The sequence below is a fragment of the Polypterus senegalus genome, chromosome 6, assembly GCF_016835505.1.
Source record: "Polypterus senegalus isolate Bchr_013 chromosome 6, ASM1683550v1, whole genome shotgun sequence".
Lineage (NCBI taxonomy): Eukaryota > Metazoa > Chordata > Cladistia > Polypteriformes > Polypteridae > Polypterus > Polypterus senegalus.
The window spans coordinates 15,281,910-15,301,018 of NC_053159.1; the positions used below are offsets into that span (position 1 = coordinate 15,281,910).

The 19,109-nt window shown below is 43.5% G+C and overlaps 2 protein-coding genes across 2 annotated transcripts in view; one reads left to right on the forward strand and one right to left on the reverse strand.

Annotated features, from left to right (window-relative positions):
- Positions 1 to 19,109, forward strand: part of c6h1orf158 (chromosome 6 C1orf158 homolog) — an 81,259-nt gene that overhangs the window by 31,443 nt on the left and 30,707 nt on the right. The window lies entirely within an intron of this gene.
- On the reverse strand, positions 6,853 to 10,067 carry klhdc7a (kelch domain containing 7A). Its single transcript, XM_039755429.1, has one exon. The coding sequence runs from the start codon at positions 9,904 to 9,906 to the stop codon at positions 7,471 to 7,473; it is 2,436 nt and encodes an 811-aa protein (XP_039611363.1). The 5' UTR covers positions 9,907 to 10,067; the 3' UTR covers positions 6,853 to 7,470.

The following is a 19,109-nucleotide window of genomic DNA, read 5'->3' on the forward strand; positions in this document are numbered from 1 at the left end:
TTCAGCATACAGCGTCATTTTGGACAGTTTCACACTTCCAACTTTGTGGGAGCAATTTGGGGATGGCAACATGATTGGACACCAGTGCACAAAGCAAGGTCTATAAAGAAATGGAGGAGCAAGTTTAGTGTGGAGGAACTTGAATGGCCTGCACAGAACCCTGACCTCAACCCGATAGAACACCTTTGGGATGAACTGAAGACTGTGAGCCAGGCCTTCTCATCCAACATCAGTGCCTGACCTCACAAATGCTCTCCTGGTCACAAATTCCCATCAACACACTCCTACACCTTGAGGAAAGCCTTCCCAGAAGAGCTGAAGCTGTTATGGCTGCAAAGGGTGGGCCAACTCCACATTAAAGCCTGTGTATTAAGAACGGGATGTCATTAAAGTTTATGTGTGTGTAAAGGCAGGGGTTCCAATAATTTTGGCAATATCGTGTATCTTGTTAGCAAAACCAAGGAGGAGGAGGAGAATAACTCAACCAGGCCTAAAGATCTTTGATGGTGCAAATCTGATGACGAAGATGAGAAACACCAAAGGTCAAAATGAATGTCCAGACCAGCAATAAGCTGCATCTCTCAAGTGGGCATAGAACTTTAATTGTCCCAAGGCGGAAAAGTTGGCTTCTTATAGAAGCTCTTTCAATAAATAAATATATAAATAGATAAATAAAATATGGAAAAAGATGATCCGCTGTGGCAACCCCTAACGGGAGCAGCCGAAAGAAGAAGGAGGTAGATAAATAAAACCTAATCATCTTGAAGTGATAAATGTTCTCTGAAAACCCTGCTGATGCCAGTGCTGGGGTACAAATCATGTCACACACAAGGTTCCTAGGACTTGCAGAGGCTCAGCATGGAAATGAGGCAGTTTTGCATCCCCACTCCAAATGAGTGCGATTTGTGTCTGACTTCCTGGAGTCAACGATGCAAATATGATGGTGGCTTCATCATTTGGCAGATAAACCAGCCCAGGGACTTGGTGCCAGCTCTTCTTTATTTTAGCTACACTAACTACCCTGGTAGAACCAGGCAGGGCTGGCATTGTCATGGGTGGTGCCCTCTTTTATGACTAGTAGATATAGAATATATTATTACTTATTTGGGCGACACCTTTATCCAAAGTGACTTACAATATTTGAGGCACAATTGCTCATATTTCTTTGCTTTTCCAATTGTGGCACAGGCAAGTAAAGTGACGTCCTCTTGGTGTCAGAACCCAAAACCTCAGGGTCTGAAGTCCAAAGCCTTAACCACTGTGCCACACTGTCTAAATATATAAGCTATTTGGATTGCGTATAATGTGTGGGACAAAGACACATCATTTCATTGATTTCTCCCTGTGCTCCACACTTAGAAATTATAAAGCAGACCATTCAGATAACGCGATTAAAGTGCGCATTGCAGACTTTCATTGAGGGGGACTTGCATACAGTACATTTCAGTCACACAGCACTTTTTTTACTGTAATCAAGGATGTCCAACTCTGGTACTGGTGGGCCGCAGTGGCTGCAGGTTTTCATTCTAACCATCTTCTTAATTAGTGAGCCGTTTTTGCTGCTGATTCACTTGTTTTGCCTTCTTTTTAATTGACGTGACTCGGACCCCCTTAGTTGTTTCTTTTTCCTTAATGAGCAGCCAAACAATAAAGAAAGGTGAAGGTCTCTGTCATGTTGGTCTGCTCAGGTCATCAAAACATCTTGACGGTGGTCTTAGAAAAAACAGAAAATCAGCAATCTGCTGTGGCAGAATGAGAGCAGCGACAAGTCCTGATATTCACTAACAGCTTTAATTTACAGCAAGAATTGGCTTCTCATTAAGAAACTGGCTGGAGTGAAACTGGCTGGAGTTGGACGTTCCAGTTTAGCAAGTCATCTGTTGGCTCGTTTCACGTCTCATTTCTGTTTTGCTGCCATTTAATGAAGAAAAGAATCAACTCAGAGGATTGAATCCTTAAAAACAGAGCATGAAAATGAATGTAAAAGGAGTTAATTAGCAACGAAAACTGGTCACCGATTAGGAAAAGGGTTAGAATGAAAACCTGCAGCCACTGCGGCCCTCCAGGCACGGAGTTCAACACCCCTGACCTAGAGAGAAGGGGTAGGGGGGGTCTGCCTGTCATCCTTTCTCTACGTACCTGACCTACACTTATGAAATACTGGGGGTTTCCAGCTTAATAATAAAAGTAAAATACACTGGCGCAGGCTGATTTAACTCTTACTGTACTAACATGCACTAGGATATAATGCTTATTTTCATATATGCTCATGATTCTCTTCGAATGAATGCAAATCATCAACATTAAGAATACACTTTACTATACCCACTGAACCAGAGACGTCATTTCTAAAGGTTTGGTAATCAGAGGGTAGCCTGAAGGTTGAAGTGCTCTGCTTTTAATGGCTCTCCAGTAATAAAGACGGTAATGGGGCGAGAAGATCGCCAAGCTTACCACTTCTAAATAAGCAATGGCATTTCCTTCATGTGTTTTAATTTGACGAGACAAAGCTTTACTGTCAACTCCCACGTCCACACGTGTCACTTTGGTCATCTCACTATCCTCAAGTTGCCCGTCGTTCTGTGTTGCCTTTCTGGGTTAATTTAAAAGGAGAGGTCAAGTCGCCTAACCGTCCAGATCTTCCACCTCCGCTCATCACGTTGGGTGCACCTCATCTCTTTTGCTGTCTTCCTACTAGCCTTAAGAACAGACTTATCACCAGGAATTAAAAAAGGAGATGTGCCTTTAAAATGGAGTTGAATACAAAGCTCTTAAGACTCTTTGTGTTCTTGTGTTATGCTGCCAGTTTGGATTTTTTAAATAAAACTGAGATTAATAAACAAGGATGATGTGCTTAAAATGTGGAGCTGGAGACTGCAGAGCTGATACACTGGGAGGTACTGTAGGTACGGGTGGCAGGGCCAAGCCTGATTGAGACGTGCCAACAAGGGCACCACTGATGACTGTCCAGTGGTCCATGCCCTATTAGTTTCATTGTTAATACCTTCCAGACAGACAGACGTGGTAGACCTTCACGAACAAAGAAGACCCCACAATTGTCTTTGAAATAACTTGAAACTGTCGTCGTCAGTTGGCACCTATCATTTTTTTATTTTGTATTTTACACAAATCAGACTTTGGCTTTAGAGTTTTGATTTAACAGAATATTTCAAATAATAACACACATGAAAATGGCCTGGACAAAAATAATGGGACTGTTATTACATGACATATAATTGGAGGGGAGGTCAAGCTTGACAACTGATGTCACGCTACATGACAAGGCATCGCAAGGGATGACAAATAAGATGACTCTGTGGTGACTTTCCAGCACAGTTTTACATCTCCATGGAATCACAAGCTCACCCTTTTTTCCTGAAAGCCAGTAAATGTGCTGCCTGCCGAACTTGGCGCCCATTTAATGTTTTACTGGCACTGTGAGTGCAGCTCGAATCTTGGTTCTTTTTCTCTCTTTTGATTCTGTTATAGTCAGGCAGACTAGCTTCTCTCCCTGCATTATATGTATTGTACTTCTAGCTGAGCCCCCATTGGCTGCATAGACAGAACACGCCCCTCTGACTTTAGACAAAACCTAACCTGTTTGATTTGATTGGGGTGAGTGGCATACGAGTGGGGCTGTCGCTGGATATGTCACACTACATGACCAACAGAGTCAATGAAAATGAAGTCTACCACTGAAAATCACCGGAAAGGTCGTGTAATGTGACATTTACAGTAGGTAAGTAGGTCAGTGTCTGCAGGCCTTGCATTCTTTGTGTGCTAATCCCATTAAGACATAAACACTTGAGAGCCAAAGGCAGAAATAAACCAGTAAAGCCAACTGGCTCCCTCTGGTGGCTGAAATGACTGCGCCTAGAACAAGCACTTTGACTTAGAGAGCCATGAAGAAAGACTGAAGCATGGCGATTGAAACCCGCTGGCTGTTAAAAACTCCCAGCATTGTTGGCACTCCTGCAAATTTCTGGAGTCTGTCCGAGCATGACGAATGTTATTTTGAACTAACTGGAATTCAGAAACTCATAAAGGCCACCTGTGATCCAGCAGGGATAAAATGTAGTGACTTTTAAAACTCTCACAAGTCTGCTATCAATGTTCAGATAAGCCACTTTCCTCCTAGAATGCCTGGCACATGAGAAAAGATTTATTTTATCAAACATGGTGGTTAAGTCAGCCATGGGATCTACATTAGCTTGTTAAAATCAGAAGTCTATCTATCTATCTATCTATCTATCTATCTATCTATCTATCTATCTATCTATCTATCTATCTATCTATCTATTATATAGTGTCTTTCATATCTATCTATCTATCTATCTATCTATCTATCTATCTATCTATCTATCTATCTATCTATCTATCTATCTAGTGCCTTTTCCTTTTAGCTCTAAGGCAGTGTGTAGGGCTGTGCAGAGACACAGCATTTAGAGGACACTTCAATCACATCTAACAGCTGCTAAAGTTCATCAACCCTAATGCGTTGCTGTCGGCAAGCCTTGGGTGTGAACACTAGACTTGGGTTGGCTCATCCTGCCAGGGGATAATGTGGCATATGCATTGCCCCCGACCTTGGGTGAGCAGAATGAGATGGAGCTGGATGGCATGTATGAGGGACAAAGGGATGAAGCAACTGGGAGTGTGTGTTGCTGACAAAGATCTCAGAGGTCTGGTGGAAACAGCTGCTGAAGATACCAAAAGGTCACCTTAAAGAAGATCTATCTATCTATCTATCTATCTATCTATCTATCTATCTATCTATCTATCTATCTATCTATCTATCTATCTATCTATCTATCTATCTATCTATGAAATAGAACTTTTCATTATCTATCCATCCATCCTTCAGTCTTATTTTATTCCTACAAAACAATTTTAACTGCAAATGTTCATTTGTTAAGCCAACATTTTGATTATTTCTTTAAGGGTACAATTCCAATATACTCCTGACTCAGAGCAGGTTGATTTGAAAAAATGCAAAAACTCCTAATGATACTTTCCAATTTTTTTTTTATCATAAAGATCATTCAAGTTAGATTAAATATATGAATTGTGATGAATAATATTAACCTCATGTTGTCTCGTCTAAGATGAGGTGTAAATGTACTGTATGTATGATATTCGTTCCAACAGCATCAAGAAAGTCGCAATGCATCACAGTAGCTCAAAATGATAAAATCATTAACATCATTACACTAACGTGTTCACTCATCAAGTCCTACAAAGAAATGATCTCACCTAACTTGTTGAAGAATGTTGTCTGGCACTTAGAGTTAACGAGGCAGTGAGTGGGAAGTTATGGAAGTCAATTTTGTGATGAGCACAACTCGGCTGAAGATTGTGAATCAGCGCAGTATGAAGATTCAGTTTCTGTTTATTTAATGTCCTCCCTGACAACTGCAGTTCTTTTTGCAACAGCAGCTGCCTTTTCTGGAGGAACATAAACACATCAGTTAAGCCCGAGCTTACTGCAACTACCACCTTGTAGGAAAACACAAACAAATGTGGCGGTTGCTGCCATGACACTGAGCCTGACGTAAAGCAAACAGCTGAAAAACTGCTCATGTGTGTTATGGCCCAAATGTGAGTGTGAAATAAACTGCCTTTTTATGTGGCATGCACAGAAAAAAAAGTTTATGGGATTGGGTTATTAGCAGTGGTTATAAGGCACAAATTACAAAGACATGTAATAGAAGAAGAAACCTTAACTACCTATAAGTGAACATTCCTATAATGAACCTTTATACTGTAGAGCAAGTCCTGGGTGGGCCTCTCAGTCTTTCTATTATGTGGAACCTCTATCTATTATATAGTGCCTTTCATATCTATCTATCTATCTATCTATCTATCTATCTATCTATCTATCTATCTATCTATCTATCTGTCTATCTATCTATCTATCTATCTATGTATCTATCTATCTATGTGTTATATAGTGCCTTTCATATCTATCTATCTATCTATCTATCTATCTATCTATCTATCTATCTATCTATCTATCATATAGTGCCTTTCATATCTATCTACTCATACGCACGTTCTTTAATTTCACTAAATGGTTTTTAACCTGGTTGTCCGGTTCCTTATAGAGCCATTGCTTGACACAGAATTCAATTCTCAGACAAGTTTCTTGTGTTTGAAGTTGATTCTTTGGGCTTGGAAAAGCTTCCTATTATATAGAAAAAAACTGAAATCTTTAATATATGGTAGGCTGCAGAACACTAACAGATTAAGAAAACCTGAACTTAGTCTGTGTTTTCTGACCTGTGCAGCAAGAGTCCTTTAAAAATCATAAGCCATTGCTATTACACATCTGTTAGTGTCTAGTCATGGAAATGTACTGCATGGAGCCTGTTATGGATCAAAATATATAAATGGATCTTTCTGGAACCTTGTGAAAACATCGAAGGGAGTGAACACTTTTATTGGCACTGTCCCATCATATCATATCATATACTGTACTTCACATAGCACATTGTCTGTCTGTCTGTCTGTCTGTCTGCTGTCTAGCACCTTTTCTTTCTGTCTAATCTATATATTTTGCCACCACTTTCTTCTGGATAGAACAGTAACAAACAAGACAGAAGTGAACTGTAGGTGGCGCTCCACTTGATCGCAGTGTTCACACACCCATCTGTTCACGCACTCCGCGCTGCTCAAACTAACAGCTCGTTTTTGAAAGGCTGTCAGGACATCTGCATCGCCAAGCAAGCACAGGTAGAACATGCGCTCTCCTCATAGATACCTCAGCTAGAAATGAGACCAAAATAATAAGTGATTTATTCTTACCTGTGCCAGGATCAAAGCAGCAGTTTAATGATCTCACTAAAGCAGCAGTTGCATGTGAAAACTTTTTTATTTTCTCATTTAGTAATGACTTTCAAGTTCAACGTGAAGATTGTTTTATTGCAGGATAAAATAATGAATTTTAAGAAGAACACCCAGACTATCTTATAAAAGCCCTGCTAAAGGGTAGCTCTAACCTTTAGTCTTCATTTTCACCTTTTCATCGTAATTTAGTGCTTTATACAATTCTCTGCAGCAGCTACAAACCCGCTAAACTGTCTCCAATTTACACTCTTTGTACATTCGGAATCAAATCCCTCGACTGCACCTCTGACCTTTTACGCACACCCACTCTCAATATTTTCCTGTACTTCATGAAGGAGTCTGTTTTTGTTGTTTTTTATTTTCTTTCTAGCCAGTCTTTACCTGGTTTGAATTGCCATCTCTCTTTTCCAAGTCCCTGATCACAGCCCGGACACACTCACTATCAGATATCAGTTGACTACAAGGTCCGGCTCGACCTTTTTTTTTTTTTTCCCTTTTAGATCCTGATGTTTATCCATCAGAGTTGTGTCCTCGTCTAAACATTTTCCACCCTGATGAATCGCCATCCTGCAGCAAAAGTATTCCAAAGGTCCCATGACCCCTTTGTAAAACAGTCATGCGCTACTACACGCTGGTCTGAACGGCTACCATTTCGGGAAGTGAAAGGGTTAACGGGAACAGGATCCCCTTGGCTGCGGGCAGTGCTATCAGTTGTTCCTCTACAAAAGCGGGAGAAACTTCATCGGCTAGGAATCTCATAGTAAATTGCCGGTTAATGCAGTACACCAGGTTGTCGATGACGGTGCACTGGAAAGTAGCCGAGTAGGGGATTCGCTTGATGCAGCACTCGTACCAAAGCTTGGCCACGGCGTGATAGCGATACACACTGATGCCCAGGGCTGGGTTGACATCAAAGCGGTAAATGAAACTCTTGACGGCCACCATGTCGGCGGTCCTCTCCTTGTTCCCCATAATCAGGCTTTCCTTCCAGGTGTTAGTCTTGGGGTTGTAGCGCAGCAGGGTGTACCTCAGTGTGCCTCCGGAAACGTAAATTTCACCATTGCATGCGGTGGCACGGTGGGCGACGGCAAAGGTATCGTTTGGCAGAGGGGCCACAAAGTTCCACCTGTCCACCCTGGGGTCATAGCGCTCAACCGTGTATAGACACTCTCCCCCAATGGCATACAAATAGCCATGTAACGCCACTAGCTTGCACTGCGGCCGAGCTTGATTCATGGGGCAGATTTCCTTCCAGATTCCTGTGATAGGATTGAAGCAGAAGACCTTGCAGGATGGCTTCATCTTTCCATTCGTGCCTTGGCATCCAGCCGTGATGAAGAGGTAGTTGTCCATGGTGCACATGGAGCAGCCCTTGGAGATGACCTCCCGGGGCACGCTGGATAATGGGTGCCAGGAATCGTTCTGGTTGTCATAGTAGTAGAGTCTGCTTGATGTGCGGAGACTGGAATCCTTTGGGTTTTGGAATCTGGGATCCAGGTAGTCTTGAGGATCCATGTCGACTACCACCAGATGTTTCTTGCCTCGCAGCCTTCGGGTTTGGATCTGCTCCCTTTCGTTTGCTCTTAGCCTCCCATAGATGGCCGGGTCCTTCAGGACCTGTAAATAGTTGTCCGACATAACCTTGTATGCTGCCTCCTGTAATTCAGGCAGGCGGTGCTTCTGGGCCACGGTGAGTGCCTTTAAGCAGTTCCCTAAATCCAGCTGGCACTTCAAGATGTCCAGTTCAGCGCTATCCACGTTTTCAGTTTGACTGTTTCCGGCAAGTATATTTAAATTTGTTTCATTGTCCCAGGGGTCTCTTGCTGAGCCTGTGGGACTGAAGCACAGCTTCTCTGATGAGGGTGTCCTCGAGTTAAGCCGACTGGATGCTGGAGTGGAAGAAGATCTGGGATCAAGCAAAGAGATCTGCAGTTCAGAATTCTCCACAATATGGGAAAGGCTTTCTTTTCGACTTCGCCCCGACCCATGTCTGCTCCTGTCGGCCAGAATCCCGGAGGCTTCCTCTTTGTAGCCATTCTCGAAATCGTCCATGAAAACGGAGTCTAAGTGGCTGGAGGGAGAAGAGATTGAATTTGCCGTTGATGGTGGGTCATTGCTGCCCCTCCAACAGCTACCTCTGTCCACTTTCAGCTTGGCCTCCAGCTCTTCCAAACAGGCATCATGGATCACATGGTCGCCATACTGCACAAGCTGGGGGGTCGAATAGCTAGGCTGGTAGGTGTTGTCGTCCGAAACGGAATGAGAAGCAGACTCTATGAAGTACTCGTAAATTTTGCCGTGCATTTGCCTGCGTCCAACACCTGGCGTCTCCACGACTAAGTTGCTATCTTCCACTTTGATCTCTGCTTTGGACTGGAAGTGAAAGCAAGAGCCCGGGTGTTCAAGGTTCTCACGCAGCTCCCGCTCCACTCCAAGGCCAGAGTTCACAGTTGTAAGCAAGGCCGGTGAACGACTCCTCTCCTGGTCACTGCTGACCTCCAAAACGCGTGTTGACTGCAAGGCATCTTTGTTACACTTTGAGGCGAGCGGTTCACCAACTTCCACCTGCTCTTCCACACCTTGGCCGGGAATAAAGCTCTCTTTGGAGGGCAGGTCCCCTGAGTCTACATGACAGTTGTCATTGTTGTCACCCTTGCTGCCCAGCTCTTCTTCCCCAGGTCCCTTCTTTGGGACAGTGAATTCCAGATCCATGTGACTCTTACTGATTGGCTGAAGGACCTTGTGATTGACAGCTTCCATCTCCTTCGTGTGGTGTACAAAGTCTGTTTCTGCTCTCTCTCTGCTTACCTCTTGTTCTTCTTCCTTTTGGCTCCGTTTCCTCTGTCGTAAATTGGCATTGCAACCAACGCAGCAATCAGTGACTTCTTCCTTGCCCTGCCCAGTCACTTGAGTTTCTCCATCCTGAGAAAGGGGCTTCCGACCTCTGGAACTATAGAATCTGTAAGCCCAGGACGCCAGGAGCACAGCCACCACGGACAGGGAGAGCTTCCCCAACAGCTGCATGTCAAACTGCATTCCCCAGAGGTCCTCTGTTGGCATTTCTGGCAAAGTTAGAGAGAGACGTGCAGCCCTGCCTCAAATTCCAGAAAGTTAATGATTTCCTGAGGCAGAGGAGTTCAAACCGGCTGGCTCTGCACCCTGGTTTTGCCGAGCCGTCCACCTCTCCGGGGCTGTTTGTTGCTCTGCCTTGGCGTGGTGGAGATGCCCTCCCCCTGACTGAAACTGACACCTGGAGGATCTCTCGCTTCTTGTGTAGTCATTTGCATACATTCCTGCCAGGCGGAGCCAGGCTACCTGCTGCTTCTCTCTCTCTGCATGACTGCGTGTTTGTAGGGCCGGGAATCCGTGCAGGGGCGGCGTCCTTTTTTAAGCAGTTTATAGTTAAGCAAGACATTGGCACCTGGATTGGCTTCCAGGAGGACATGGAGCTGTTTAAGATGACACTTACAAATCACACATTTGCACATTTTATGGCTCCCATGGCAGATGAGGCAATTCCCTCAAATAACACATGGAGACAGCGGTGGGAATTGAGCCACGCCCCTTCAGGTTACATTCCAGTGCATTATCTTTTTTTTTTCTCCCTATTGTGCCTTTCTATACCAAAGTGAGCCTCCACATTCCTGCAGTTGAATCACCACCAGATGACTCGGGACTTTAGTCTCATTTTATTTTATGAACTGTCTATCCTACTATGTGTTGTCCAGTCAATCAGTCAGTCAGTGTTCAAACCCGCTATATCCTAACACAGGGTCATGGGGGGGGGTCTGCTGGAGCCAATCCCAGCCAGCACAGGGTGCAAAGCAGGAACAAATCCAGGGCAGGGGCAGGGACACACACCAAGCACTCACTAGGGACAATCGCCAATGCGTCTAACCTGCATGTCTTTGGACTGTGGGAGGAAACCCACGCAGACACGGGGAGAACATGCAAACTCCAGGATGGGAGGACCTGGTAAACAAACCCAAGTCTCCTTACTGCAAGGCAGCAGTGCTACCCACTGCGCCACCGTGCTGCCCTATCCAGACAGTACAATTTATTTTCATATTTTGACAGTAGCAGCCCTGGCAGGTGAGGTGACACAGGGAGACAGCGCTGGGGACTGAACCGAACCTCTTCGCTTTGCAGCCCAACATCCTACCTTTTCTTTTATAAAGTGTCTTTTTCAAATTTCCCATCATGGCCAGTCTCCACATCCCTGCAACTGGAGCCTTAACAGATGACTCAGTCCATTAGTTTCACTTCATTCTATGGCACATCTTTCCATAGTAGTCTCTCTCCTACTCTGCATTATACATACAGTACATTATATTTTCATATTTTGACAGTGGCAACCCTAGCTGGTGAGGTGACTCGCTCAGGTGACACAGAGAGACAGCGCTGGGGACTGAACCGAGCCTCTTCACTTTACAGTCCAACATGCTACCTTTTCTTTTATAAAGCGTTATTTTTCATATTTCCCATTGTGGTCAGTCACCACATTTCTGCAGCTGGAGTCTGTAACAAAGGCGCCTGACCCGACACAGAAAGACACGGAGGCACGTATAAAAAGTACAAAGACTTTTATTTTCTTCAGCTGTGGGACACGTCTTCCCCGTGCCACACAGCCCAAACACAGTCCCAAAACACAATTCTTCACCTCACTCCACCACTCCTCCCAGACAAGCTTCGTCTTCTTCCTCCCAACTCTGGCTCGTCGAGTGGTGGTGGCTGGGCCCTTTTATAGTCCACCCGGAAGCGTTCCAGGTGATTAACCACCTGGTCCTAATTGCACTTCTGGGTGGGGCTGAAGACTCGTCCAGCCGGGCTGTGGGAAGCAGACAGCCCCCCCCAGGCCCAAACCAAGCTGTGGAGGACTCCATCTCCCACGGAGCCCTGCGGGCAGTTGGGGAATCACCGTCGGCCAGGGAGGCTGCCAACAAGCGTCCCAGGGGAGGTACTGGAGTGCCCATGGTGGCTCCCCCGGAACATAAGCAGCAGGGGCGTCCCTGCCAGGCATGGAACCCGGCTGTCCTTTACAAGTCTTAAGAGATGCCTGAGGCCATTACTTTCATTTTATTTTATATAATGTGGAGAGCTCTCTCCTTGTTTGCTTTGCAATTTATTTCCATATTTTGACAGAGTCAGACCTGTCAGGTGAGGTGGCACAGGGAGACAGCACTGAGGACTGAACCGAGCCTCTTCACTTTACAGTCCAACATGCTACCCTTTCTTTTATAAAGCGTTATTTTTCATATTTCCCATTGTGGTCAGTCTCCACATCCCTGCAGCTGGAGCCTTAACTGATAACTCAGGCCATTACTTTCATTTTATTCCATTTAATGCCTCTCCATGGAGAGCTCCCTCCTTGTTTGCTTTGCAGTTTATTTCCATATTTTGATAATGTCAGACCTGGCAGGTGAGGTGACTCGCTCAGGTGACACAGGAAGATGGTGGAGGGGACCGAGCTGAGCCCCTTCACATTACACTCACGCATTACCTTCATTGTATATAGCGCCTTTCAGTAGTGAACATCACAGTTCTAACCATATTGAGCAGCCTTAACTGTTGACTCTGTTCCTTTATTTTTATGTATTGTCTTCCCATGGTGATCTCTCTCCTACTGCGCAGGGTCCAGACAGTACAATTTATTTTCATATTTTGACAAATGCAGCCCTGGCAGGTGAGGTGACACAGGGAGACAACACTGGGGACTGAACCGAACCTTTTCGCTCTGCAGTCCAACATCCTACCTTTTCTTTTATAAAGTGTCTTTTTCAAATTTCCCATCATGGCCAGTCTCCACATCCCTGCAACTGGAGCCTTAACAGATGACTCAGGCCATTACTTTCACTTCATTCTATGGCACATCTTTCCATAGACGTCTCTCTCCTACTCTGCATTATACATACAGTACATTATATTTTCATATTTTGACAGTGGCAACCCTAGCTGGTGAGGTGACTCGCTCAGGTGACACAGAGAGACAACACTGGGGACTGAACCGAGCCTCTTCACTTTACAGTCCAACATGCTACCCTTTCTTTTATAAAGCGTTATTTTTCATATTTCCCATTGTGGTCAGTCTCCACATCCCTGCAGCTGGAGCCTTAACTGATAACTCAGGCCATTACTTTCATTTTATTCCATTTAATGCCTCTCCATGGAGAGCTCCCTCCTTGTTTGCTTTGCAGTTTATTTCCATATTTTGACAGAGTCAGACCTGGCAGGTGAGGTGACTCGCTCAGATGACACAGTAAGACGGTAGAGGGGACCAAGCTGAGCCCCTTCACATTACACTCACTCATTACCTTCATTTTATATAGCGCCTTTGAGTAGTGAACATCACAGTTCTAACCATGTTGAGTCTCCCCATTTCTGCAGTTGCAGCCTTAACTGTTGACCCTGTTCCTTTATTTTTATGTATTGTCTTCCCATGGTGATCTCTCTCCTACTGCGCAGGGTCCAGACAGTACAATTTATTTTCATATTTTGACAGTGACAGCCCTGGCAGGTGAGGTGACTGGCCCAGGTGACACAGTGAGACACCTGTGAGGATGGAACCAAAGCTCTTCATTTTGTATTCCAACATGTTACCTTTATTTTAGAAGGTGCCTTTTTGATATTTCCCATCATGGTCAGTCTGCACCGTCCGGTAGTTGGACCCTTAACTGATGACTCAGGCCATATCATGCCTTGCCATGGAGATCTCTCTCTCCTACTGTAGTGTGCTTTACATACACAGTAAAATTAATTTCCATATTTTTGGAAATGTAAGCCCCGGCAGGTGAGGTGACTCACTCAGGTGACATAGCGAGACAGCACTGAAGGCTGAACCGAGCCCCCCGTCACATTATATTCTGATGCATTACCTTTATTTTACAGTATATGGAGCCTTTCTATATCGAGCATCATATTTCTAACCAGTGAGCCTTAACTGATCACTCAGGCCACTAGTTTCATTTTGTTTTATGGAATGCCTTTCCCTGGTGATTTCTCTCATACGATGCTTTTCATTTTCTTCCATATTTTGATAATCAACCATGGCAGATGAGGAGACCCAGCGAGAGTTTATATTCCAGTGTATTACCTTCATTTTATACTAGCTGTCCCCCACGGATCAGACCACGTAGTACTAAAACAGGACAAACTTTAAAAACCAATTTAAAAAAAAATATGTAATTCTGGCCAAGGTAGGTAGGCTTCGACGTTAAACGTTGGCACTGTATCTGATCGTGTTCAGCTCTGGCGGGAGAGTGTCCCCCGCATGGCGAGAAAAGCACGTGCCCGTGATACCTCCGGCAATCAGCAGCTATCCTCTAAAACACACGTAGCTCTGATCTCTCTCTCAAAATTGTCAAACGTTACTCCTTCACAATCTCTAGATGATAAGGTCTGCTGAACAAACAGGTATCGGTAGCTAAGAGGAGAAAAGGTGCGCTGCAACACAAATGGTGAGAGGTAGAGTGACTCGAACAGAGGCTGGCAAGTGAGTGAGGAGGGCCTCGCCTGCTTCCCCTCGGCCTGCAGCCTCTCTCTTGAATTCGCATGAATCAATCGGAACCGCAAGTGAACTATGATACTTAACGCGATGAGAGAAGTTGCAAAATCAACCAGAATGTTAAAGCAAATTATAGAAAAGAACCCCGATCTAAATCCGTTAAGTAGTGTTCTCGTGAAAAGTGGACAGACAGACAGAGGTTAGATTTTATATATTGTGACAGATAGGGGGCAGTATTGCTCCCTTGAACCCCTGTCCAAGACTCCAGGAAAATGTCCAAAAGTTGACTTTATTTATATGCAAGAGTGCACAAAGCACCCTCTCCTCCACTATACTCATCCAATACACAATACAATAACACATAAACCAATCCACCGCTCCCAGACGCATTGCCACCCTTCCACCCAGCTCAGCTCGCCGTCTGGGAGCAGTCACAGTCTTTTTAAAGTCCCTGACCCGGAAGTGCTCCAATCGCCAGTTCATGTGACCCCAATCACTTCCGGTCAGATAAAAAGTCCCGGAAGTACGTCACTTCTGCTGTCGCTCTGCCTATGACGTACTTCTGGGTTATAGGGCACATATGACTCTCTATGTATCCTCTGTTGGTCCCTGGGGTATCCAGCAGGTTTGTAAGGGAAAACTCCATGGTTCATGATTCCCTGCTGGAATCCGGGGCACCTCCATGCTGCAGGGAGAGCTCCATCTGGCGGCCTGGGGGTATTGGCCGAGATGACAAGCCGGCCATAGACCACAATATATGTTTAGATCAGAGGTGGGCATAGTCAGTCCTGGAGGGCCGCAGCGGCTGCAGGTTTTTGTTCCAACCCAATTGCTTCATAAGGAGCCCTTATTGCTCAAGTGACACTTCTGCTTCATTTTTATCGTGTCACTTGTTAGGATTTTGACCCTTTATGGCTTATTTTAGCCTTAAACTGCTGTATTCTCAGTTTTTAATGGCTCCTTATTAGCAATAAGATTCAAATGACAAAAGAAACCAGCAGTCCTCAATTTAGCTTGTTTCCATTTACACCTGTGTGTATTTATCATGCACTTTCGGGTTAAATTAAATTAATAATTAATAATTAAGCAACTGCAACCTGCAACCACTGCGGCCCTCCAGGACCGACTTTGCCCACCCCTGGTGTAGATGATATTATTTCATATTTGTCACTATTGTAAGTCTCTACATTTCTGTAGTTGGAGCCTTAACAGATGACTCAGACCATTAATTTAATTTTATTTTTATAGTGCCTTTCCGAGGTGGTGTGCTTTCTGTCTCCTACTGTCCTTTACATAGAAAGTTCCATTTATTCCCATATTTTGGCAATGGCAGCCCTGGCAGGTGAGGTGACTCGCTCGGGTGACACAGGAAGACAGCATTGGGGACTGAAGTGAGCCCCTTCACATTACATTCTAACATGTTCCCATTATTTTATAAAGTGCCCTTTTCATATTTCTTACTTGATGACAAGTGAGTCTCCACTTTCCTGCAGCCGGGGTCCTAAACAGACAACTCGGGCTATTAGTGTCACTTTCTTTGATATCATGCCTTTCCATGGTGATCTCTCTCCTAGTGTGCTTTACATACACCGTAAAATTGATTTCCATATTCTTGACAGTGTCGGCCCCGGCAGATGAGGTGACTTGCTTGGGTGACACTGGTAGGCAGTGCTGGGGACTGAGCCGAGCCCCTTCATGTTACATTCTGATACATTACCTTTGTTTAATATGGGGGCTTTTCTTATTTCTTACCATAGTCAGTCTCCACATTTCTGTAGTTGGAATCCTAACAGATGACTCAGGCTATTAGGGTCACTTTTTTCCATACAATGCCTTTCCATGGTTATCTCTCTCCTATTGTACTTTACATACGCAGTAAAATTTATTTCCATATTTTTATCAGTGTCAGTCTTGGCAGGTGAGGTGACTCATCCAGGTGACACACGGAGACAGAGCTGGGGACTGAGCCGAGCCCTGTCACATTACATTACCGTCACAATATAGTGACTTTTTATATTTCTTACTGCAGTGAGTCTCTGCCTTTCTACAGTTGGAGGCCAAGCAGATCAGACAGACCACATGGATGACTGACCTCATTTCAGACTAGCTCAGGTACTCGGCTATAGATAGATAGGAAAGGCACTGTATAATAGATAGATAGATAGATAGATAGATAGATAGATAGATAGATAGATAGATAGATAGATAGGAAAAGCACTATGTAATAAATAGATAGATAGATATGAAAGGCACTATATAATAGATAGATAGATAGATAGATAGATAGATAGATAGATAATAGATAGATAGATAGATAGATAGATAGATAGATAGATAGATAGATAGATAGATAGATAGATAGATAGATAGATAATATAATAAGGCGCAGACTCTGCATAATAATAATCTTGTAGTCCATCTGGCTAACTTGTGTTGCTCCAGATGTTTAAACTGTTCTAGTTCCATATCATTTAAATATTTGTTATGGCTATGGATTCAGTTTCTGGCAAATCATTATCTCTGTTGAGTTTACATCTTTGCCTTGTGTTCTCATGTTTTGTCTCTGGGATCTCCTACTTCTTCTCACAAGCATAAATACTGTGGATGTTAACTCAATTACTAACTCTAAATTGGACCACTAAGAGTGAATGAGAGTGTGTGTGTGTCTGACCTTTCATAGACACTCTAATTGGTGTGTATGTATGTGTTGGTGTGTGCACTCAGGTCACTGCAGTGCATTGCTCTCTTTTCCTTTCCAGTGTTTTGTGCTCGAGAGTTCCAAAGCACATACTGTAAGTATGAAAAACCTCCAAAAATTCACACTAGAGGGGGATGTCGCTGTAAAACCCTGGCTATTAATACGGGCAAACACAGGATCTTTATAAAATAAAAGATTTATTTTCAAAAAGGCTCTGTTAAACTGAAGCTCCATGGAGCAGAAAAACACACAAAGGCAAAGACGTTATGAAACTAAAGAGCACAGAGGTCCAAAATCCAGTGAATAACAATAGATAGATAGATAGATAGATAGATACTTTATTAATCCCAAGGGGAAATGCACATACTCCAGCAGCAGTATACTGATACAAAAACAATATTAAATGAAAGAGTGATGAAAATGCAGGTAAAAAAGACAATAACTTTGTATAATGTTAATGTTTACCCCCGGATGGAACTGAAGAGTGGCATAGTGTGGGGTCTCCTCAGTCTGTCAGTGGAGCAGGACGATGACAGCAGTCTGTCACTGAAGCTGCTCCTCTGTCTGGAGATGATCCTGTTCAGTGGATGCAGTGGATTCTCCATGATTGACAGGAGTCTGCTCAGCGCCCGTCGCTCTGCCACAGATGTCAAACTGTCCAGCTCCATGCATACAAGTTGTAGGTGGTTTGAGTAGCACCATTTAACAAAGTCCTTGATTAGGTTCCTATACTCCTCCTCCTGTCCACTCCTGATGCAGCCCATGATAGCAGTGTCGTCAGTGAACGTTTATACGTGGCAGTTGTATTGGAAGTCAGATGTATGTTGGCTGAACAGGACCGGAGAAATTACAGTCCCCTGCGACGCTCCTGTGCTGCTGACCACAATGTCAGACCTGCAGTTCCCGAGACGCACATACTCTGGTCTGTCTGTAAGATAGTCCTAATTTTTTATAATTTTAAATTATAAATTTGTATAATAGGGTAAGATTTCTATTTTTTTTTCATTGTTGTCATTGCTGGCTGTCCCATCTGTCATCAACACTGCCTCTCTGTTAATGTGTCAGCTCTCGTGAGTTGAGATTTTGCTCTTTTTGTGTTTGATGGGATTCTGTAATTGCCATAACTCCTCGTTGGGTTTGAACAATGAATGCTGCTTCTCGTATATCCAATGTTTTCACAAAAAGACGTTTTAATCGCACAGTAATGTACTATGACATGGCTCATTGAATGATTGAATCATTGATATGGCATGTAATTTGAACTAATAGCCTTGAGATTTACAGTCCAGTATATTCCTTGGTGAGTCAAACTGCATAAACAGCTTTGGTTTATAGTGTGTCTTTTATCTTTGAGGTTCTTATTCAACACTGGGGCTAAACTAATACCCTGGTGACTTACACAATCCAAGACGCCAAGCAAAAATCCAATAAACCATAAATAGAAAAAGAAAAAAACAATACTTACAAAAGGTAAATGCACTCGAGAACTCTCAATGAACGCCTGCTTAGGCCAGCTCATCACCTTCTGTATAAAGGCTGTGGGCGGTCCCAGCAACGGTGATGTCATAGTGACCACACCCCTTGAGTGTTTCCACCCACAAAATACAAGGAATGTGTTAAAACTTAAATATATACTGTAATATTAGAAAAAGAGTAAATAAATACAGTAAATGTAACAATATTAACAGAAATTACATTAAAACAAGCAACATATGAAAAATAATTATTCAAGAGCAACAGAAATAACAGAAAAAATTGGGAGTGGTCTCCCCTCAACTTTCTCGTCTACTCAGATATGGGGATGGATATTTGAGAAGTAAACCGCAAGACAATGATTATATTTTTATATTATGTACATTAAAGCACCATCAACGACAAATCAAATCAATTTTATAATATATTGAATAATTATTATAAAAGTAAACTTGAATAAATTGGACTCTGCAGCTACATGAATGAAAGGCAAAGTACCAGTTCCAGTTAACGTAAATAGCTCAAAAGTTGACAGAAATCTACATTTTGTACCTAATATTGGTATGCAAAATTTGGTTGACCTAAGTGAAA

Bases quoted from the DNA above. Each gene is read 5' to 3' on its own strand.
- klhdc7a (XM_039755429.1), bottom strand. From the start codon at position 9,906: ATGCCAACAGAGGACCTCTGGGGAATGCAGTTTGACATGCAGCTGTTG.